Source organism: Heterodontus francisci, chromosome 1, assembly GCF_036365525.1.
Source record: "Heterodontus francisci isolate sHetFra1 chromosome 1, sHetFra1.hap1, whole genome shotgun sequence".
Lineage (NCBI taxonomy): Eukaryota > Metazoa > Chordata > Chondrichthyes > Heterodontiformes > Heterodontidae > Heterodontus > Heterodontus francisci.
In genome coordinates this window covers 154,324,159-154,348,926 of record NC_090371.1, presented here as the reverse complement: position 1 = coordinate 154,348,926, position 24,768 = coordinate 154,324,159, and the positions used below count along the sequence as shown (strand labels likewise).

Below are 24,768 nucleotides of genomic sequence, written 5' to 3'. Positions count from 1 at the left end.
TGGTTTGGTGTGAGGTTAGAAGTAGGATTTGCCATTAGAATGATTGCAGCATTTAAGGAGCAGAGTGGACTGCATTCCAAACAGCTGTCACTCTGTGCCACTCCTTCATTACTATGATATTTAAATGGGAATTCACTTTCAAAACTCTCAACTTTAAGCCAGGTGTCCACTGGTGAGTTAAAAATCAGAGACATCCCAGCAGAATAGCTATACTAAGGAAAATTTAAAATCAGTAGCAGGACACAGTACTGATACCCAGAAGAAGAGTTGCTGTCCATGTAGGTACCAACGATATAGGTAGAACAGGGATATTCTGCTGAGGGAATATGAGCAGCTAGGGGCTAAATTAAAAAGCAGAAGCACAAAGGTAATAATCTCCAGATTACCACCTGAGCCATGAGCTAATTGGCACAGAGTCAATTGGATTAAAGAGGTAAATGCATGGGTCAAAGATTGGTGTGGGAGGAATGGGTTCGAATTCATGGGACATTAGCACCAGTACTGGAGAAGGAGGGAGCTATTCCGACGGGACGGGCTCCACCTGAATCATGCTGGGACCAGAGTCCTGGCGAATCGCATAACTAGGGCTATAGATAGGGCTTTAAACTAAATAGTCGGGGGGAGGGTTCAGTTGCATGGAAAAACAGGAAGTCAAAGTTAAAAGGAGAAGTTAGGAGTGTAGGTTAGTGATGAGGCTGATTGTTACCAGAAAATAAAAGGTAGGGACAGAACATGTGAATGCCATATTGCACCAAGGAATCGTACAAAAGTAGGGAAATTTGATAATAGAACAAACTTAAAGGCTTTGCATCTGAATGCACGAAGCATTCGGAATAAAATTAATGAGTAAACAGCGCAAATAGAGACAAATGGGTATGATTTAGCAGCGATTACTGAGACGTGGTTGCAGGGAAACCAGCTTTGAGAATTGAATATCCAAGGATACTCAGTATTACGGAGGGATAGGAAGGAAAAGGAAGTGGTGTAGCTTTGTTAGTAAAGGAAGAGATCAGTGCTGTAGTGAGAAATGATATAGGCACTGGAGATCAAGATGAAGAATCAGTCTGGGTAGAAATAAGAAATAGCAAGAGAAAGACGACCCTGGTGGGAGTAATCTATAGGTCCCCAAACAGTAGTTCCGCAGTGGGGCACAGTATAAACCAGGAAATACTGGGGGCTTGTAAGAAAGGTATGGCAATAATCATGGGTAATTTTAATATGCCTATGGACTGGATTAATCATATTGGCAAGGGTAGCCTCGAGGGAGAGTTCATTGAATGTATTAGAGATTGGTTTTTGGAGCAATATGTTGTGGAACCAACCAGGGAGCAGGCTATTCTCTATTCGGTATTGTGTAATGAGGTGGGATTAATTAATGATCTCATAGTTAAGGATCCTCGAGGGAAGAGTGATCATAGCATGCTAGAATTTCAAATTCAATTTGAGGACAAGAAACTGGAGTCCCACACTAGCATTCTGGAGTTAAACAAAAGTAATTACATGGGCATGAGGACAGATTTGGCCCTAGTGGACTGGGCAGGAAGACTAAAAGGTCACTTGATGAGCAGCGGCAGATGTTTAAGGAGATATTCAATTCCTCCCAACTAAAATATATTCCAGAGAGGAAGAAAGATTGCAAGAGAGGGAAAAAACATCCATGGCTGAGCAAAGAAGATAAGGATACCACAAAGACAAAAACTAAGGCATAGCATATTGCAAAGGCCAGTGGCAGGCTGGAAGATCAGCAAAGGGTTACTAAAAAAAAGTAATAAAAGAGCAAAAGGTAAATTATGAAAGAAAATTAATGCAAAATAGAAAAACAGATAGCAAAAGCTTCTATAAATATATAAAAGGGAAGAGAGTAGCTAGAGTGAATCGTGGTCCCTTGGAGGACGAGACTGGGGAATTAATTGTGGAAAACACAGAAATGGCGGAGACACTAAATCAGTATTTTGCCTCAGTTTTCACAATAGAGGACACTAGTACCATCCCAATAGTAACAAGTAATGCAGAGGTTAAAGAAAGGGAGGAACTTAGAACAATCACCATCACTAGGGAAAAAATGCTGAGGAAACTATTGGGATTGAAGGCAGACAAGTCCCCAGGGCATGATGGCCTACGTCCTAGGGTCTTAAAGGAAGTGGCAGTGGAGATAGTGGATCCATTGGTTATAATATTCCAAAGTTTTGGATGCGGGAAAGGTTCCAGTGGATTGGAAAAATGCTAATGCCCTTATTCAAAAAAGGAGGGAGGCAGAAAGTAGGAAACTATGGACGGTTAGTTTAACATCTGTCATTGGGAAATTGTTAGAATCCATTATTAAGGAAGTAACAGGATATTTAGAAAGTCAAAATGCAATCCATCAGAGTCAGCATGGTTTTATGAAGGGTAAATAGTGTTTGACTAATTTGCTAGAGTTCTTCGAAGATGTAACAAGTAAAGGTGGATAATGAGGATCCTGTAGATGTAGTATATCTGAACTTCCAGAAGGCATTTGATAAGGTGCCGCACAAAAGGTTAATACACAAGGTAAGATCACATGGGGTTAGGGGCAATTTATTAGCTTGGATAGAGGATTGGCTAACCAACAGAAAACAGAGTCGGGATAAATGAGTCCTTTTTTGGTTGGCAAGATGTAACTAGTGGGGTGCCACAGGGTTCGGTCCTCGGGCCCCAACTATTTACAATCTATATTAATGACTGGGATGCAGGGATAGAAGGTACTAAAGCCAAATTTTCAGATGACACTAAAATAGGTGGGATAGTAAGTTGCAATAAAGAAATAAGAAATTTACAAATGGATATGGATAGGGATAGGTGAATGGGCCAAAATTTGCCAGATGGAGTTTAATGTGGATAAGTGTGAGGTTATCCATTTTGGTTGGAAGAATAGAAAGGCAAATTATTATCTGAATGGAGTGAAATGTCAGAGTGCTTCAGTGCAGAGGGATCTGGGTGTCCTCGTGCATAAATCGCAGAAAACTAGTATGCAGGTGCAGCAGGTAATAAGGAAGGCAAATGGAATTTTGGCATTTATTGCTAAAGGAATAGAGTATAAAAGTAGGGAAGTGTTGCTGCAGCTGTACAAGGCACTAGTGAGACCGCACCTGGAGTATTGCATACAATTTTGGTCCCCTTACTTGAGGAGGGATGTAGTTGCATTACAGGCAGTTCAGGGGAGGTTCACCAGATTGATTCCAGAGATGAGGGGTTTGTCTTATGAAGAGAGATTGAGCAGTTTAGGCCTTTACTCTCTGGAGTTTAGAAGAATGAGAGGAGATCTAATTGAGCTATATAAAATCATGAAGGGGATTGGCGTAAAGAGGATGTTTCCTCTGGTGGGGAATCTAGACCAAGAGGTCATAATTTTAGGATAAGGGGTAGCAGATTTAAAACAGATGAGGAGAAATTACTTCTCTCAAAGGGTCGTGAGTCTGTGGAATTCACTACCCCAGAGTGCAGTGGATGCTGGGACATTGAGTAAATTTAAGGAGGAGATAGACAGATTTTTAATTAGTAATGGGTTGAAGGGTTACGAAGAACAGGCAGGAAAGTGGAGTTGAGGCTGTGATGAGATCAGCCATGATCGTATTGAATGGCGGAACAGGCTCGGGGGGGCTGAATTGCCTACTCCTGCTCCTAGTTCTTATGTTTAAATATTAGAGGACCAAGCAGTGAAGCCTATTTGAATAATAGCTGATGGGAATAGGCTGCAATGTTACTATATGTGGTTTCTACATTTTGGTAGAAATTAACTCTATTAGGTGGGAGACTAGATAAGAGGAAAACTTGAAGGAAGATATGACCTGTGGATAAGAGAGACTCTCATCTAATTTTAGCCCCAAATGAAAGCATATGTTTCCCACCTTTTGCCTAAGTTTATAGGATGATGTTAATAAACAACGTAATGTTACTTAAGTTCAAATGACATGATTCAATATCATCAATGGTTAAGATAACATGCTGATATCAATGCTCTAGAGTAAATTTGCACACATGCCTTCTTCAACAACAGCAAATGACAGTCATTTTCAAAGGGAACTAAACCAGCCTACCAAACTCCAATTGAATGTATTTAACAGACAAACATATCTTGCAGTGCATTTCATCGAAAAAAACAATTTTACACTTAATTCAGTGTTGATAAAATATTTGATTCTTACAAATTTATCATCACAAACCTTATGTATTACTACAAGAGTGTTATCCTATATGCATTTTTTATTATCTCTAGTTTTTTTTTGGATTAATATTTATAATCGTTTATAATACTGGTTTTCTTGACATATATTAATGAGCTCGACTTGAGTCTACAGGCACAATTTCAAAATTTGCAGATGACACAAAACTTGGAAGTATTGTGAACTGTGTGGAGGATAGTGATAGACTTCAAGAGGACATGGACAGGGGGATGGGATGGAATGGGTGGACACGTGGCAGATGAAGTTTAATGCAGAAAAATGTGAAGAATGAGAAAAGGCAAAATAAAGGGTGCAATTCTAAAGGGGGTGCAGGAACAAAGAGACCTCGGGGACATATGTGCACAAATCATTGAAGGTGGCAGGGCAGGTTGAGAAAGTGATTAAAAAGGCATACGAGATCCTGGGCTTTATAAATAGAGGCATAGAGTACAAAAGCAAGGAATTTATGATAAACTGTTATAAAACTCTGGTTTGGCCTCAAGTGGAGTATTGTGTCCAATTCTGGGCACTGCAATTTAGGAAGGATGCAAAGGCTTTCAAAAGGATGCAGAAAAGATGGACGAGAATGGTTTCAGGGATGAGGGACTTCAGTTATGTGGATAGATTGGAAAAGCTGGGGCTGTTCTCCTTAAAGAGAAGCCTGAGAGGAGATTTGATAGAGGTGTTTGAAATCATGAAGGGTCTTAGCAGGGTAGAGAGAAAATGTTCCCATTTGCAGAAGGCTCGAGAACCAGAGGACACCGATTTAAGGTCAATGGCGTAAGAACCAACGGCAACATGAGAAAAAACTTTTTTTAAGCAGCGAGTGGTTAGGACTTGCAATGCACTGTCTGAAAGTGTGGTAGAGCCAGATTCAATCGCAGCTTTCAAAAGGAATTGGATAAACACCTGAAGAGTAAATATTTGCAGGACGACAAGGAAAGGACGGGGGTGTGGGACTAGTCGAGTTGCTCTTGCAGAGAGCCGGCTCGGACATGATGAACTGAATAGCCTCCTTTTGTGCTGTAACCATTCTATTCTAGATATATATATTATATATATATATTCATACGAAGCATTACACTCGAGTCAGACTTGTAGCATGAACACTCTTGAATCTTAATATGCTCTCATTTTATTGCTGTCCAAAGTTTGCCAAGATTGTGCTCTGATGAGGTTTCATCTGGACTGTGTACAGTTCTAGTCACCATAATACAAGAAGCCATCTAGGGCTTAAAGGTTGTACAAAGAACATAAGAAGTAGGAGTAGTCAACATGGTCCGTCAAGCCTGCCCCACGATTCAATATCATGGGCTTCAATTCCACTTTCCTGCCCACTTCCCATATCCCTTGATTCCCTGAAACACCAAAGATCTGTCTATCCCAGCCTTAAATATATTCAATGATGGAGCATTCACTACCCTTTGGGCAGAGAATTATAAAGATTCACAACCCTTTAAGTGAAGAAATTCCTCCTCATCTCAGTCCTAAATGATCATCTCCTTATCTTGAGATTGTGCCCCCATGTGTTTGATTCCCCAGCCAGCGGAAACAACCTCTGAGTGTCTACCCTATCAAGCCCCTTCATAATCCTGTAAGTTTCAATGAGATCACCTCTTATTCTTCTAAATTTCAGAGAATATAGGCTCAATTTACTCAGCCTCATCCTAGGACAACCCCCTCATTCCAGGGACCAATCCAGTGAACCTTTGCTGTACTGCCACCAATGCACGTCTTTCCTTCCTTAGAGACTAAAACTGCACACAGATGTGGTCGCACAAAGCTTTGTACAATTGTACTCCAATTCCCTTGCAATAATAGCCAATATGACATTTGCCTTCCTAATTGCTTGCTGTACCTGCAGGCTAACTTTTTGTATTCCTTGTATAAGCACACCTAAGTCTCTTTATGCTCATACAATTTCTCTTTGTGACTCCTATTTGGTAATTTTGTGCTGTGGACCTTCGCCCATGAGAAACTAGGCATACCTAAGAGGATCGGATTCAGCAGAGATATTTTAATCGCATCCATTTGGGATGCATTAAAATCCAAGCTGAAGAAACTGTGTATAGGTAGATAGTGTTGGTCTGCGTTTGACCAACAGTCTGGACAAACAGCATCTACTGTAATTGGAGTCCACTTTCTATTGTAAGGAACTTGATCACCAACGCTAGAACAATAAGCCAAGAGGATCAATTAGACAAGATGGGACTCTTCACCCTCAGAAGAAAATGTCTTAGATGCACCTAATATTTAAGATATCCAACAGGGTGGAAAGGTAAACCCAGAGGAATGCTTTCAGACAAGGGAAAACAGCTGAACAAGAGGACACAGCTGAGGTTGTGAATGCCAAATTTAGAATACCAGCAAGTATTTCTGCACAAAGGGTACTATCAGCCAAAACAGGTCAACAGAAACAATGGCTAAGTTTCATTTAAGAAACAATTTAATACTTAATGGATCGATGATAGGGTTGGTGCTCTGGAAAGATAAGATCTCAAGGCCTCTTCACTTAAACCCATCTTGTGGCTCATAACCCAAGTTGAATACAGGTAGTACTTCACATTATTAAAGTATATAATTTATTTTAATAATTTTGTTTCTTTGCAAAGCTGTTTAGAGTCAATGGAAAACACCTTCATGAATTTCTTTGGCAATTCTCCCATCCCTCCATAGGTTTCGTGGAAACTCCGGGGCTAACTTTCAATGGGTAAGGAAAACTGGTGGTATTGGATCAGCCACCATATCAGGTGGAGATTATAACAGATGACTGATCCGATAACCAGGGGACGCAGGCTCAGAATAAGGTGTAGGCCATTTAAAACTGAGATGAGGAGGAGTTTCTTTACTCACAGCGTGGTGAATCTGTGGAATTCTCTACCCCAAACAGCTGTGGAAGCTCAATCGTTAAGCATGTTCAAGACAGATATCAATAGATTTCTGGATACTAATGACATCAAAGGGATATGAGGATAGTGGGGAAAAGTGGCATAGAGGTAGATGATCAGCCATGATCTCTTTGAATGGTGGAGCAGGCTCAACAGGCAGAGTGGCCTACTTCTGCTCCTATATCCTATGATCCTACGATTCCCACCAAAATTACAGCAGCAGAATGGGTGAAGGCGGCGAAAACTCAACTCCTCTGGCTTCCAAAAATTATAACATATAGTTATAAATTAGATGAAATTCAATATGTTTGCTGATGTCTTGCACATTGAAAGAAAAATTACAGACTCAAATGGAATCAAACCAGCTAGCTCCAAAACCAGAAGGTGAACGAAGGTTAGGAGGTACAGTAAACTCAACAGTGACCATGTTATGTTCAATCACTGCACAGCATTAAACAAAGCAAACAGGAAATGGCAAACAGGAACATTGCGTGCCATGTCCCAAGCTATCCATGGGCAATATAATGGAACATCTACAATAGAAAGTGGACTCCAATTACATTAAATGCTGTTTGTCCTGATAATTGGTCAAACCCAGACCAACACTATCTACCTATACACTCAATTTTTGTTTGTTTTGGATTTTAATGCACCCCAGATTGATGGGATTAAAATAACTCTGCTGAATATCATTTTAGGTATCTCTAGTTTCTAGTGGGTGCAACTCCACAGCACAAAATTACCAAATTAGAGCTCTTTCTCAGCAGTCACAAAGAGAACTTGTATGAGCATAATAAACATCTCATGATGGTGGTGTAAGGTTTTCTTCTTAGCTAAGGCGTCAAAGTGCATCATTTGGGGCACTGCTTCATTTTATATGCAATATGTATTTTACTGAATGTAATAGTGCTGATTCTCAACTGAGAGCTTACACTAAAACTGGAAAAATGTGTTATTTACCAGCAATACCCTCATTTTAATGAGCACAAAAATGATTTTCACCAAATACTGTGTTGCTCACACAGCTATCTTCCAATATCTGTGGTGATGAAACTCTATTACTCCAAACTATTTTTCATTAAGCTCAATCACCTCAAATAAAGCAATGAATGTAAATATACACTCTCATCAAATAGCCTTCAGAGATGTACATTATTGGTATTGTTGCTTTTTGTCTGGAATTTCTCCACTGGTCTTCTTTAACAAATATTCTTATTGTAAAATATTCATTACATAATGCATATAAAGAAATGAAAATTTTTTGCTTACCGCCTGGCAAACACTAATATTCCTAGTTTGATTGATACCACCTACAAACACTGCACACGTCAGGAAAACGTGAAAGCAGAAATTAACCAACATGTGCCAGCTTTTTCGGCTGATCCGAACTGCACTGTCAAAACAGAACAAATCAACAGAACGGTTACCAAATGGTCACAAAGCAACTTAAATCACATTTTTAGCTTTTCTTTCCCTTTTTCTTCCCACTTTAGTCAGTTTAGCAGAATTGCAGGTTGCTTCAAAAGGTACAGTGTTTCTTGAGGTGGTCCTCCTGCTCAATGACATGTATAACTTGTTTTCAGGATACAGTATGGGATAAATTTATGCTACCTTGGGATTCTTATTCCATTATGTTTGCTATTAGCACTAAAGGAGAGTATGTAAATGGAAAGTCACTGATGTAGGGTTTATGTATCTATTTATGCAGGATAATTATAAAGTACTCACTAAGTTTCTTTTTGGTTAATGTGCAAAACAATGATAAATTTGATTACTGTAATCAGATTTCTTTTCCTAGTTATTTTTGAAACAAAGGATTGTAAGTCCTTCAACAATAGCATCTGCATGATTTAAATCAGTGTTTTTCTCAACATGTTTTGATTATATATTGACTCACTGCAGTGTTACAGTATGACTGTCTTTAGATTATGTTAAATGACAAGTAATACAACCTGGTTTCTAAGCTCAGGTCATCACACCGATTCCTAGGCCACCTGCTTGGCTGTGGACTTCCATCCATCCCAAGAATTCCAACACCACTGACCACCAGCCCTATTAATTAGGTCCAAAAAGCCAGGAAATAATTATGTACATATTGGTCTTGTCCTTGAATTTTATTCTGTTGTTCCTGGCAGGCTCACGAGAAATGCAGTGATGAAAATACAGAAACTAACTGAAGAGTTATGAAAAATTAGAACTATTTTAAAAGAACATTTGCTTTCAACAAGGTGGAGGACACAGTCACATGACAAATATCACCTGCATTAAAATAGACATCCATGTCTACTAGAACTAAAACCAATTAACCCCATCTGCATGGAAATGAGACAGCTTATTACACACAGATATAAGCTATACACAAAACAAAAACACTCCCAGACTCTACGTCTCCAGCAACCCTTTACTACAACAGAGTATGAACAGCCTCATCTTATCAAAATGGGGCCATCAAAAGCTATCGTACACCCCATCAGGAACTGAAACCTAAAGTCACATGGGCAAAACTAATACTTATGGGTTCATCTTTAAAGGTAATAGTTTTGAAGAACAAAGAAGTCTTTTCCAGTTTAGTCATCAAATCATCATCAGTCTGGCCTCTCCAAACACACAGTCAACATCGAAAGCCATCTTGAATTCCTGCATAAGGCTGAAGAGAGAGAGAGAGAGAGATAGAAAGAGCGCGAGAGACAAGTACCAGCTAACACCTTTGAGCCCTGCTGAGACAAGTTGAAAGTCAACTGCAGCAGAGAATAGTGCACGCCTTGGAAACAACTCCTCCACCTATGAAAACTGAAGAATATCAGCACCATCTTCAACTGAAGTGAACTGCCAGAAGCCTTTAGCAACCCAGCAAATACAAGACAACCAGCAAACAGGCCTGCAACTGTAAAACGCACTGTCAGAGAGGATTCCAGTTTTTTTCCTGAAACAGACTTTTACACCTTAAACTCTTAACACCTCTTACTCTTTCCCTTCTATCTATCTGGTCTTGTGTGCACCTGGGAGAATGAATGCGTGGATGGGTGGTGAATATTTTTCAATATTTAATCATCTGTTTATAAACCTATGAGAAAACCTGTCACTGTCTGTTTATTTGGCAAACAAAACACAGGGGCTGAACACTAATTTAAACAAAAATACTGTCTGTGGCCATTTGGGAGGTGAACAGTGGAAACTAGCTACGCCATCACCCACCTGGCTATAACATTCCCAAATCTGTTACCTGTAAGTGTTTGGTTCTTGCAGCTTGTCCCCAAACCAAATCTGCAAGGTCAGCTAGTACATCAAGAGCCAATATGTCACAAGGACATTTTCATTTGCTTTTGATAGGAAGAGTCTGATGGGAAAACAGTGAACTAGTAATGAGCAATATTATCACCAGGTGAGAAAGAGGTCTAGGGGTCCCTTTCAGCCTTCACCTGGTCTTACTGTAACAGGGTTTAATTTTTAAACACACCGTGTTTTTAGTTCCCCCTTTCTGAATCCTTGTTCACCGCTTTCCAATTATAAGGCAAAGAAACCAGCACAACAGGCTTTCTCAGGTTTAAAGAAAAGTGAAATTTTATTAAACTTAAACTCAAACTCTAATTCGGTTAATGCCTACGGATACACAACGCGCCCACGCTAGCATGCAGACGCGATACACATATGCAGACAGGGGCAGAAGAAATACGAAGTGGAAAATTTTGAGGCAACATCTAAGGAATTGTGACGGTTCTTCGAGCTCACTGTAGAGTTCTTGATTGTAGGGTAGATCTGTTGGGGCCCAGTATTCTTCTTAAACCTTGTTTGCTGCAGGAGATCTTTCTTGGGGTTCATGTGTCTTCTGTGGGTTTTTGGACTTCCGTGAGAAAGAGATGGGAGCAGGCAAACAGGCAGGAGGTCTTCTTCAGTCCAGGAGCAAAGAACTTTCTGATCGCTCAGTTCAAAACTGCACAACTCAGAAAAAAACCCCAGACTGCCAAGCAGGTTAGTCATGTGACCAACCCGTCCATCCATGTCTGTTTGTGGATTGTATTGGAGCAGGGAATAACTCCCTTGTTCCCAAACACTGTCAGTTAATATGCAAAAATGTCTTCCTAGCTAGGGGCCTGGCAACCCCTTGTCACAGGCCTCTTCTTCCCAGCAACAATTTGAAATTTAATGTCCATGTGGTGAAATTAATGTGCCCAATTCTTAGCAGGTGGGGGCCTGCATGACAATATTCTAACAATCACAATGTAATGAAATGTTTAACTTTAAGCTTATAATTCAGTTTATAAGCATAAAAAGTATCCGAGAAATGCTCCCATCCTGCTTAAGTATAGGATGAGAAAATTCTTAGTCAGCTCTTGTTCAAATCCAGCACTATTTGGTGATGCTTTATGTATTTTATTTCCACTTTTTCTCCTTTATATACTGACACAGTTTGCAGTTGCACACAAATTCTAGCTGAGAGAATGCCTCCACAGTATTTTTTTTTATTGATAGATTTTTCTAACTTAAGGGAATCAAATGATATGGAACAAATGTGGGTAAATGGAATTGAGATAATGATCATCCATGATCCAACAAATGAATTGTGGAACAGGTTTAAGGGGCTAAATGACTTCCTTGTGTTCCTATATTTCCATTGTCATGCAGACCCCCACCTGTCAAGAATGAGGCATATTAATTTTGTCATATGACTATTGATTTTAAATTGTCAATGGAGTGAAGAAAGGACTTGGCTGGAAAAACATTTGCAGACTAACAGACAGTGCTTGGAGGGACAAAGGACTATTCATTGGTCCACTTAAACCAAAATGGAGTGTGATCACCAGACACTGAAGGTGAGAACAAAGAACAAAGAAAATTACAGCACAGGAACAGGCCCTTCGTCCCTCCAAGCCTGCGCCGATCCAGATCCTCTATCTAAACCTGTCGCCTATTTTCTAAGGGTCTGTATCTCTTTGCTTCCTGCCCATTCATGTATCTGTCTAGATACATCTTAAAAGATGCTATCGTGCCCACATCTACCACCTCCGCTGGCAACGCGTTCCAGGCACCCACCACCCTCTGCGTAAAGAACTTTCCACGCATATCCCCCCTAAACTTTTCCCCTCTCACTGAACTCGTGACCCCTAGTAATTGAATCCCCCACTCTGGGAAAAAGCTTCTTGCTATCCACCCTGTCTATACCTCTCATGATTTTGTACACCTCAATCAGGTCCCCCCTCAACCTCCGTCTTTCTAATGAAAAATAATCCTAATCTACTCAACCTCTCTTCATAGCTAGCGCCCTCCATACCAGGCAACATCCTGGTGAACCTCCTCTGCACCCTCTCCAAAGCACCCACATCCTTTTGGTAATGCGGCGACCAGAACTGCACGCAGTATTCCAAATGTGGCTGAACCAAAGTCTTATACAACTGTAACATGACCTGCCAACTCTTGTACTCAATACCCCGTCCGATGAAGGAAAGCATGCCGTATGCCTTCTTGACCACTCTATTGACCTGCGTTGCCACCTTCAGGGAACAATGGACCTGAACACCCAAATCTCTCTCTACATCAATTTTCCCCAGGACTTTTCCACTTACTGTATAGTTCACTCTTGAATTGGATCTTCCAAAATGCATCACCTCGCATTTGCCCTGATTGAACTCCATCTGCCATTTCTCTGCCCAACTCTCCAATCTATCTATATTCTGCTGTATTCTCCGACAGTCCCTTTCACTATCTGCTACTCCACCAATCTTAGTGTCGTCCGCAAACTTGCTGATCAGACCACCTATATTTTCCTCCAAATCATTTATGTATATCACAAACAACAGTGGTCCCAGCACGGATCCCTGTGGAACACCACTGGTCACACGTCTCCATTTTGAGAAACTCCCTTCCACTGCTACTCTCTGTCTCCTGTTGCCCAGCCAGTTCTTTATCCATCTAGCTAGTACACCCTGGACCCCATGCGACTTCACTTTCTCCACCAGCCTACCATGGGGAACCTTATCAAACGCCTTACTGAAGTCCATGTATATGACATCTACAGCCCTTCCCTCATCAATCAACTTTGTCACTGCCTCAAAGAATTCTATTAAGTTGGTAAGACATGACCTTCCCTGCACAAAACCATGTTGCCTATCACTGATAAGCCCATTTTCTTCCAAATGGGAATAGATCCTATCCCTCAGTATCTTCTCCAGCAGCTTCCCTACCACTGACGTCAGGCTCACCGGTCTATAATTACCTGGATTATCCCTGCTACCCTTCTTAAACAAGGGGACAACATTAGCAATTCTCCAGTCCTCCGGGACCTCACCCGTGTTTAAGGATGCTGCAAAGATATCTGTTAAGGCCCCAGCTATTTCCTCTCTCGCTTCCCTCAGTAACCTGGGATAGATCCCATCCGGACCTGGGGACTTGTCCACCTTAATGCCTTTTAGAATACCCAACACTTCCTCCCTCCTTATGCCGACTTGACCTAGAGTAATCAAACATCTGTCCCTAACCTCAACATCCGTCATGTCCCTCTCCTCGGTGAATACCGATGCAAAGTACTCGTTTAGAATCTCACCCATTTTCTCTGACTCCACGCATAACTTTCCTCCTTTGTCCTTGAGTGGGCCAATCCTTTCTCTAGTTACCCTCTTGCTCCTTATATATGAATAAAAGGCTTTGGGATTTTCCTTAACCCTGTTTGCTAAAGATATTTCATGACCGCTTTTAGCCCTCTTGATTCCTCGTTTTAGATTGGTCCTACATTCCCGATATTCTTTCAAAGCTTCGTCTTTCTTCAGCCTCCTAGACCTTATGTATGCTTCCTTTTTCCTCTTAGCTAGTCTCACAATTTCACCCGTCATCCATGGTTCCCTAATCTTGCCATTTCTATCCCTCATTTTCACAGGAGAAAGCTTACATTCCAGGATGACTGCTAAGATGGCAGAATTTACAAACAGAAGTGGTCAAACCAGCTAGTCACATGACTAACCTGCTGGGCATATAGTCATGGAGTAATACAGCACAGAAACTGGCCCTTCGGCCCATCGTGTCCGTGCCAGCCATCAAGCACCTATCCACTCCAATCCCATTTTCCAGCACTTGGCCCGTAGCCTTATAAGCTATCGTGTTTCAAGTGCTTATCGAAATACTTCTTAAACATTGTGATGGTTCCTGTTTCCACCACTCCTTCAGGCAGTGTGTTACAGATTCCAAACACCCTCTGGGTGAAAAAATCTTTACGCAAATCCCCTCAAAACCTCCTGCCCCTTACCTTAAATCTATGCCCCCTGGTTATTGACACCTCCGCTGAGGGAAAAGGTTTCTTCCTATCTACCCCTATCAATGCCCCTCATAACTTTGCATACTTCAATCAGGTTCCCCCCTCAGCCTTCTCTGCTTGAAGGAAAACAACCCTAGCCTATCCAGTCTCTCTTCATAGCTGAAATGCTCCAGCCTAGGAAACATCCTGGTGAATCTCCTCTGCACCCTCTCCAGTGCAATCACATCCTTCCTATAGTGTGGCGACCAGAACTGTACACAGTACTCCAGCTGTGGTCTAACTAGCATTTTATACAGCTCCATCATAACCTCCCTGCTCTTATATTCTAGGCCTCAGCTAATAAAGGCAAGTATCCCATATGCCTTCCTAACCACCTTATCTACCTGTGCTGCTGCCTTCAGTGATCTATGGACAAGTACACCAAGGTCTCTCTGACCCTCTGTACTTCCTCTGGTTCTACCATCCATTGTATATTCCCTTGCCTTGTTAGTCCTCCCAAAATGCATCAACGCATACTTCTCAGGATTAAATTCCATTTGCCACTGCTCTGCCCATCTTACCAGCCCATCTATATCGTCCTGTAATCTAAGGCTTTCCTCCTCACTATCTACGACACCACCAAATTTCGTGTCACCTGCGAACTTACTGATCATAACTCCTATATTCATGTCTAAATCATTAATGTACACTACAAACAGCAAGGGTCCCAGCACCGATCCCTGTTGGGCACCACTGGTCACAGGCTTCCGATTGCAAAAACAACCCTCAACCATCACCCATCTGCCTCCTGCCACTAAGCCAACTTTGGATCCAATTTGCCAAAATGCCCTGGATCCCATGGGCTCTTACCTTCTTGACCAATCTCCCATGCGGGACTTTATCAAAAGCCTTATTGAAGTCCATGTAGACTACAACAACTGCTTTACCCTCATCTACACACCTAGTCATCTCCTCGAATTCTTCAATCAAATTTGTTAGACATGATCTCCCCTTGACAAAGCCATGCTGACTATCCCTGATTAATACCTGCCTCTCCAAGTGGAGATTAATCCTGTTCCTCAGAATTTTTTCCAGTAGTTTCCCTACCACTGATGTTAGACTCACTGGCCTGTAATTACCTGGTTTATCTCTACTACCCTTCTTGAATAATGGTACCACATTTGCTGTCCTCCAGTCCTCTGCCACCTCTCCTGTGGCCAGAGAGGATTTGAAAATTTGTGTCAGAGCACCTGCAATCTCCTCCCTTGCCTTACATAGCAGCCTGGGATACATCTCCTCTAGGCCTGGGGATTTATCCACTTTTAAGCCCGCTAAAACTGCTAATGCCTCTTCTCTTTCAATGCTAATTTGTTCAAGTATATCACAATCTCCCTCCCTGATCTTTACACCTACATCATCCTTCTCCATAGTGAACACATATGAAAAGTAATCATTTAAAACCTCACCTACGTCCTCTGGTTCCACACACACATTGCCACTTTGGTCCCTAATGGGACCTACTCTTTCCCTGATTATCCTCTTGCCCTTAATATACTTATAAAACGCCTTGGGATTTTCCTTTATCTTTCCCATCAGTGTTTTTTTATGCCCCCTCTTCACTCTCCTAATTACTTGAAGTACCCCCCCCCTACACTTTCTACACTTCTCTAGGGCCTCTGCTGTTTTCAGCACTCTGAATCTGCCATAAGCCTCCTTTTTTTCCCCCTTATCCAATCCTCTCTATCCCTGGACTTGTTGGTCCTACCCTTCACCTTTACGGGAACATGTTGGCCCTGAACTCTCACTATTTCCTTTTTGAATGACCACCACTGGTCTGATGTAGACTTTCCTACAGGTAGCTGCTCCCAGTCCACTTTGGCCAGATCCTGTTTTATCATATTGAAATTGGCTTTCTCCCAATTCCGTACCTTTATTTCCAGTCCATCTTTGTCTTTTTCCATAACTTCCTTAAATCTTAGTGTTATGGTCACTAACCCAAAATGCTCCCCCACTGACACTTCTACCACTTGTCCGGCTTCGTTCCCTAAGATTAGATCCAGGTCCGCCCCTTCTCTTGTAGGGCTTTCTATGTGCTGGCTCAAAAAGCTCTCCTGGATGCACTTTAAGAATTCTGCCCCCTTTAAGCCTTTTGCACTAAGACTATCCCAGTTAATATTGGGGATGTTGAAATCCCCTACTATTATTACCCTATTATTTTTATACCTCTCTGAGATTTGCCTACATATTTGCTCCTCTATCTCTCCCTGACTGTTTGGAGGCCTGTAGTACACTCCCAGCAAAATGATGGCCCCCTTTTTGTTTTTAAGTTCTACCCATATAGCCTCATTTGAGGAATCTTCTAAGACATTATCCCTCCTTACTACAGTAATTGACTCCTTGCAATGCCACCTCTTTTACACCCCCTTTCCCTGTCACGCCTGAAGATTCGATACCCTGAAATATCGAGCTGCCAGTCCTGCCCTTCCCTCAACCATGTCTGTGATAGCAATAACATCATATTCCCATGAGTTAATCAATGATTGACTTACTTTCTCTTCTATATTTGGCTGTGCATCACCTCCTACTGTACCTCCACTCTGTATCCCATCCCCCTGCCAGATTAGTTTAAACACCCCCAACAGCACTAGCAAACCTCCCAGCAAGGATGTTGATCCCGTTCCGGTTCAGGTGCAACCCGTCCAACTTGTACATCCCACCTTCGCCAGAAAAAGACACAGTGATCCAGGAAAATAAAGCCCTCCCTCCTACACCATCTCTTCAGCCACGCATTCATCTGCTCTATCCTCCTTTCCTATACTCTAGCACGTGGCACTGGGAGTAATCCAGAGATTATAACCTTTGAGGTCCTGCTTTTTAATCTGCTACCTAGCTCCCTAAATTCTTGTTGCAGGACCTCATCCCTCTTTCTACCTATGTCGTTGGTACGAATGTGAACCACGACCTCTGACAGTTCACCCTCCCCCTTCAGAATGTCCTGCAGCCCCTCTGTGACATCCTTGACCCGAGCACCAGGGAGGCAACATACCATCCTGGAGTCACGTTTGCGGCCACAGAAACGCCTATCTGTACCCCTTACGATAAAATCCCCCATCACTATAGCTCTCCCACTCTTTTTCCTGTCCTTCTGTGCAGCTGAGCCACTCTTGGTGTCACAGACTTAGCTTCTCAGGGGAAGGCAGCAAGAGCCATCTCCCCCAACAGTATCCAAAGAAGAAAATCAGTGAAAGAGGGAGATGGACCCAGGGGACTCTTGCCTAGTTCTTCTACTCTGCCTGGTGGTCACACATTCCCTTACTACCTGAGAAGTCCTGGGTTCTTTTTTTAAATTGATCCACAGGGCAGTTTGAACTCAGAAGGCAGTTTGAAATTGAACCTGGAACAAGGAAGCCTGTCTCTCGCTTTCTCCCAAGCCACCGGACCCACGTAAACCTCAAGAGAGAAAAGACTCCAACCTCGAAACAAGTCGAAGCGTGAAACGGGCCCCAACGAACAGCAGGACTGACCGGCAACCAAAGACTCCACATTGAACTTAAAGGACTGTAACTACCAGATATTGCTTTCAGCTTTTCCCCTTTATTCCTTCTACTCTTTCTGTCTCTATCCACGTATATGTTTATTGCGTATGCATGCTAGCATGGTCGCGTCGCATATTCGTAGTCAGTAACCGGATTAGAGTTTAAGATTAATAGATTTAAACAAGAAAGGTAGAAGTTTAAGAAAACCTGTCTGAATTGATTTCTTTGCCTTACAATTGGAGCAGTGAACAAGGATTCACTAAGGGGGAGCTAAAACATGGTGTTTTTAAAAGAAATTAATTCTGTTACGGTTAAACCAGGCAAAGGCTGAGAGGGAACCACTAGACCCCTCTCACCTGGTCGTAACACTATGATCAGCCAGCAGAAGTTGCTGGTGTGCAACCAACACCATAACCTCTGTCAATTCTCCTTTTTCCTTCTCTACCACCACTCCAACAACCTTCCCCGTCCCGGAACCACACATTCTCCTTTCCAGGGTCATCAACTCATTTAACTGAAGACTTTACCTGAGATTTAGCTTGTACTCTCGTATATTGGGTGGCAGACAAACATTTCTGGGCATTAGCATTTTTTATATTTTCACACGTCACAAGTATTTGCATATATTGATTTTGCCAATTGTTAACAGAATCCAGTATTTGACAATGAGTAGTCGGAAAGATTTCTGAAACTTCCACTTTCATTTGCCACCGCAAAGAAACTCAATTAATGGGAACCGATGGAAACTATAAATATTTTGCTGCTTTTTTGCTACTAAATATAATAAATTTATGTGCATTAACTTTTTTATTAAACATAAGTAAATTAATAATTCATGCCAGAAACAAAAGTATAGACATTTTTATATTATAAACATTAATATAGACAACACGTTTATTTGAAACATTCCATTGTGTTATGAAATCATTACAATAATCTTTCTCTGTGCTGGGACCAGGTGAGAAAGAAGTCTAGGGGGTCCCTTTCAGCCTTCACCTGGTCTTCCTGTAACAGGGTTTAATTTTAAACACACCATGTTTTTAGCTCCCCCTTGGTGAATCCTTGTTCACCACTTTCCAATTATAAGGCAAAGAAACCAGCACAAACAGGCTTTCTTAGGTTCAAAGAAGAAATGTGAAATTTTATTAAACTTAAACTCTAATTCAGTAAATGCCTAGGGATACACGACATGCCCACACTAACGTGCATACGCGATGCACATATGCAGATAGGGACAGAAGAGAGAAGAAATAAAATGGAAAGGTTTGAGGCAATATCTGAAGAGTTTTTGTTCTGATTCTTTGAGCTCACTGTAGAGTCCTTGATTGTAAGTAGATCTTGCTTTTCATTGGGGACCAGTATTCTTCTTAAACCTTTTTCACTGCAGGAGACCTTTCTCTCTTGGGGTTCATGTGTCTTCAGTGGGTTTTTGGAGTTCTGAGAGAAAGAGAGGGTAGCAGGCAGACAGGCAGGAGGTCTTCTTCAGTCTAGGAGCTAAGAGCTTTCTGCCAGTTCAAACACTATCTCTCCAATTTAAAACTCTCAGTTCAAACTCTGCAACAGCCAGTTAGTCATGTAACTAACTGGTCTGACCACATCTGTTTGTGAATTGAATTGGAGCAGGGAATAGCTCCTTTGTCCAAACACTGTCTGTAAATATGCAAAAATGTCTTTCCAGCCAGGGGCCTGGCAATTCTTGTCACAGGCTTTCTCTTCTTCCTAGCAACAATTTCAAATTTAATGTCCATGTGGTGAAATTAATGTGTCTCATTCTTGGCAGGTGGGGGCCTGCATGAAACTCAGAGACACTAGTACTCATCTTACATCGATATTAATTAAACAAAATCAACAGTAACATAAACCTTGCTTAGAAAACCACATTGTTGCTGCACGCGCTTATGATGACTCGTGTTGCACATGCGGAAGCTGGTCTAATTGTGTGACCTTTTGCGAGTGGTGGGGTTGAGGGTTCTAGCCTGCTCTCTTGTACAGCCTCCACCCATGACGTTGTGCATCAGTGACTTTCATTTTGGACTAACCCGCGGACCACCTGGAGGACCCTCACTGAGTTAATACACAGCAACAGGTGCATGAAGCAAATGTTCTGGATCAACATATTCTTCCCTTTAATTGTATCTAGTCATGTTATATTTATAAACCAGTATTAAAAAGTAATGGTGTACTGAAAGAATCAGAATTACAGAATAAAAATAACAAATCCATTTTCATAACCCTGGCAAGTGCAGTGGGCTACAAAACTGAACCTTCACCTTTGGCTCTTGAATTGAAGTGCAGCCCAGTCTCCCCTCAGTCAATTATGAGGGTCTTAAGTGTAATATGTTTAGTACAATTTTACTCTGATTTCTAATGGGCATTGCTTTATGATATAATTTGGGTCTCAGAAGTCAAAGTGTTCACTGATGTGGAAGGCGGATTGGTTTGTTTATAGTCAAGGTAGTTTTGAGCTTGGCACATCATTGGGGTGCCTTTCTCCGCTTCCAGTTCATGCATGCTTAATCTGAGCAGACCTGACTCAGTTACAGGGTATGAAAGCAGGATTTTTCAAATTCTGCTGCAACTGAACGTCTGTTACGTCTAAATGACAATATTTTTAGTAAAAAAAAAAGACATGATATCTTTGCATTATTTCAGACTAATGCCACGATTGGTTCTTGGCATTAAATAAGAAAAGGCATTACCTGTGGTAGTATATGTAGCTGGCAATGATTATGACCAACGAAGTGAGCAATACTGCTGCAGCAACATAAACTACTGGATGCAAAAGGTCAACAAACTGCAGGAGGAAATCAGCACCAGTCAGATCCTGATGGAAAAAAGAAACAGTCACATCAAGCCTGGATTAAAGATGGAAAACACATATATTCATCAGTGGAAAGAGAGGTGACCAATAATACAATTTTTTTTCTACAAGTAGAGCAGTTATGCAGTTCATAAAAGGCAGCAAAGTCCCACAAACAGCAATGTGATAATAACCAGATCATCTGTTTTAGTAATATTGTTTGAGGGATAAATCTTTGCCAGCATTCTTCTTCTTTGAAAAGTGCCATGGGACCTTTTACTTACACTTGAGTGAGCAGCCAGAGCTTTGGTTCTAAGTGTCATTTGAAAGATGACACCTCAGACAGTGAGGGAATGCTGCACTGAAGTTTCAGCCTAGATTATGTGCTCAAGTTTCTGGAGTGAGGCTGAAACACACAACTTTCTAACAGGCAAGACTGCTACCACTAAGCCAAGGCTGACACAGAGGATGGTAAGAAAATGAAGTTCTCCACTACAAACCATTATTGAAACTTTTTTTTGCAAGGGAATTAGATACTGTCATGAAAAAGGACATGAAATGGGATTGGGAATGAGGGAAGAATGATTAGAGCCAGTGGTTCCAGCGGAGAAAAGCACACACTCAGACTTGATGGGCTGAATAGCCTGTAACAGTCTGATCCAAACACCAGCACTCCCACCTTGGTTCTTCTGCAAAAGGTTGCACTGTCCATCACATCGTGCCTGCCCCACTCCCCTTTAAAATTCCCATGTCACATTAGCCCTCACTGCCAAGCTGTGACCTCGCAAGGATTACCATACCAAGGGCCTCATCCTGCTGGTCCTAAATCCACCATGGCACTGCTCCTCCAAGATCTCACCCACTAGTGCTCTTACATTCCAGAACCATCCTATTACCACCAAAGTCAACACCAAATGTAGTCTTCAGGTGAAGAGTGGTTACAGGATCAGTGTAATTCAGTCAGTGTTCAAGTACAAATTCTTTTTCTAAATACAGAAAATGTTAGCCTTACATTAATTATCGTAAAATAGCAAAACTTTCTCCAATTTGAGAAGCAGAGAAATAGAGTTGGCTACAGCATAGAAGTTTCTCTGCAGTCGAGGCTGAGGAACTGATTGAAGCAAAACTGTCATCCTACAGACTGGCAAGAGGGTGTAATTACAATACGACAAGTCTACATAAGCAGAAGATTCATTGATATAGATCAATCAACATAGCAATCACATGTTCATAATCTGATTTTGCACAGTACTTTTTAATGAATGAAATTGAGAAATTGTGTGAAGATTCAAGGTCTACATTACAGGATACCATTAATTTTGAAAAGAGTAGCCAAGTAGACAAGTAAATAAGGGAAGCAGTGATCAGGTAACATTGAACTTGGGTAATTAGTAGCATGTAATAAGGAAGGGAAGACGGAGGCACAATTGTGAGGTCAATGGCAACAGGTTAATGGCAACAACGAGTTAAGTATGAGTGTTTTCAACGACAAAGATACAGAGATCGAAGAGTGTGTAGGATAGTTTAGTTACAGTTTAGAAGGACCAAAAGAAAAGAACCTCTGAACTCTCATATCGATATCTTACCATCAGTACTGCATAGTTGTTCAGAGAGTAACACTGCATTGTGGTGACATTCTCATCTGATGTAACAATCTGGCAGCCATCAGATATCCATCCTCCATAACCATTCAGAAGGTTGAAATCCCAGTATGCTGCAACAGCATCTACCCCATGTGCAATTCGACGCAGCGTAACAGTGATAGGTTGACTGAGAGAATACAGACTGTTGCCATCTTTTAAAGAAAGGCAAAGAAATAGTACAAGGATCAGAAAACAATACTAAGTAACAAATGGATAAACTTGTACATTAAAAACAAGCTGCACTGACTTTTCTCACTGGTGGCTTTTGTAATGTTATTTCCAGTACTGTGGGAGCATATCAACAACAATTCTTATCGTCAACAAGATTATGTGGTTTATTTAATAAACAAGGATGTTGCATGAGAATAGAGATTACCATTTTTTGGCCAACAGGAACAAAATCATATTTAGAGCTCCATAAATGTTGACCACCTAACTAGAAAAGTTGGCAAAATTTCAGACTGTATTTAGAGACTACATGTCACCAGTGTCATTCCCCAACAGGCAGAAGTTATTGAAGAGCAGTATAGGTGGGGCCATACAAAACCAAGTGCCCAATTACAGAACAGAAGATGAAAATCAAAAGTACACAATTGTTTTCCTCATTTATCAGAAAAAAAATTAAAATGGCATGAATTTAGGAACATAAACAATTCTTGAAAATGCTGTTCTGATTTGCTCAAAATATCTTCTTCCACACTGGGCTGAAGTTTACCAGCCCCTTGACGCCACAGGTCGCGGTGTGGGGGCTGGTAAAATTCTGCGGGGAGAGCCCCGCGCCGTTGAGAAGGGCCCACCGCATATTACCAGCAGCGTTGGGGGGGGACCTTTGTGCCCCCCCCCCCACCCCCCGTTGCCTGGCGAGGGCCTGTGGGGATTGGGGAAAGGCCTTCATCACAAAATCTTTTTATTTAATAACATTTTTCAATGCTATAACTTTAAGTATTAAAATTGTACTGAAGGGCTTTAAAGCCCTTTAAAAGTGACGCCGGTGCAGTAGCGCCGGACGCTGTTGCCAGGGACGTGGCGGCCGCCCCCTTACGTCATCGGGGGCGGCTGCTTCGCCCCTCTATTTAAATGAGCCGCCGTGTGTAATATTGCAGGGGCTTGGCGGCGGCCGCTGAATGTGAGCACGCCACTGAGTTCAATAAATTCCAGGCCACCATAACCAGTTGGATTATTTCCTAATATGATTATATATCAAAGCTGCTTGCACAGATATTTGCTTTCACACTATAACCAGTTGGATTATTTGCTAATATCAAGACTACCATAAAGGTGCTGGGCAGAAACTAAGATGACCAGAATCAGAAAAGTGAACTTTTCCATTAATGTGTCTCCCCTGTGCTTCTACCTTAAGAGCCATTATTGCAAAAAAATGTAATTTAAATTATAATAAAATAACCACAAGATATCTACTGAATCAGTCTCTGCTCTCTCTCCCCTCCCAATGATTTATTCTGTCAATATCATTCATTATTAGTGCTCTAAAATACTTGATGAAAACAAAGATGAAAAAATGGCACTTAGATATTTTGACTGCACATTTCCAGATTCCTACCTATTTTAGTGTAGATGACAGGAGAGGCCACAGACCGTCTCTTTCCATCATCTGCCAAATTTGTAGAATTCCCTGTGCTTGGAAAAAGTTTGCCATTCCGGAAAGCAATAAGCTGCAATTTGTAGACTGCATCTTCCATTTGGGTTGGTACAGGATTGTTGGCAAACAAGGATGGTGGCAACTGAACAGATGCCTCTGCAACGGTATTCTATAGAGTGTTTAAAATAAATAGTTTGAGAAGCACCACACAGAGTATTCTGATATAATTGATCATATGCTAGACAGTGTAAAGAGCGACAAACAACAGGATTTAAAAATTGAAGACCCATGTTTCTGTACATTCTCTGCTATAAAGGAAGCATATCATATCATTCTACTTTGCAGTCAAAAATGAGGCCACTAGTTAAAGTGGAACAGAAAACTGGCTTTGCAGAGAATGGCTATCATGTGTTTTAACTGCCAATTGAAGGAGATGCTGTAGTCAATCTCCTGCTCCATTTACTAATGAGAGAATGATCATAGCATTACAAGTAGAATATTTAACTTCCATTCAATGCAGTGCCAGCTATCCAACATCAGTTTCCCACTCCACTTTATACTTATAAATAAGGTACCTTCGCTTTATAAGCTTGATGTGTGGCATAAAATTCTCATCTTGCTTGTGAGGCACATTGAAGCACAAATATTGCAGGACAGAGTTATCTATTTTACGAGTAGCACTGATACAACATTTAGACTATGTACAAAATTAAATTGTTCAGCTGTCTAATACAAAATTATGGTAACCTTGAAGAATTTCTACTGTGTAATTGAAGAGGCAGAGGAAGTAAAATTCAGATTTGGAACTTTTACATTTTACAATAATGTTAAAAGTCCATTAATCTCAGAAGAGCTGATCAAGGCTGGCAAGAGCAGTTTTTCAGCATCAACACTTGTA

The 24,768-nt window shown here is 41.3% G+C and overlaps 1 protein-coding gene across 1 annotated transcript in view; it reads right to left on the bottom strand.

Moving 5' to 3' along the window:
* Positions 1-24,768, bottom strand: part of adgra3 (adhesion G protein-coupled receptor A3) — a 235,787-nt gene that overhangs the window by 17,549 nt on the left and 193,470 nt on the right. Inside the window, exons 13-16 of the mRNA XM_068037542.1 lie at positions 23,832-24,039; positions 22,214-22,422; positions 20,527-20,651; positions 8,339-8,462 (exon numbers count right to left, since the gene is read on the bottom strand). Coding sequence (XP_067893643.1) covers positions 8,339-8,462; positions 20,527-20,651; positions 22,214-22,422; positions 23,832-24,039 — 666 coding nt within the window. The remainder of the gene's footprint in view (positions 1-8,338; positions 8,463-20,526; positions 20,652-22,213; positions 22,423-23,831; positions 24,040-24,768) is intronic.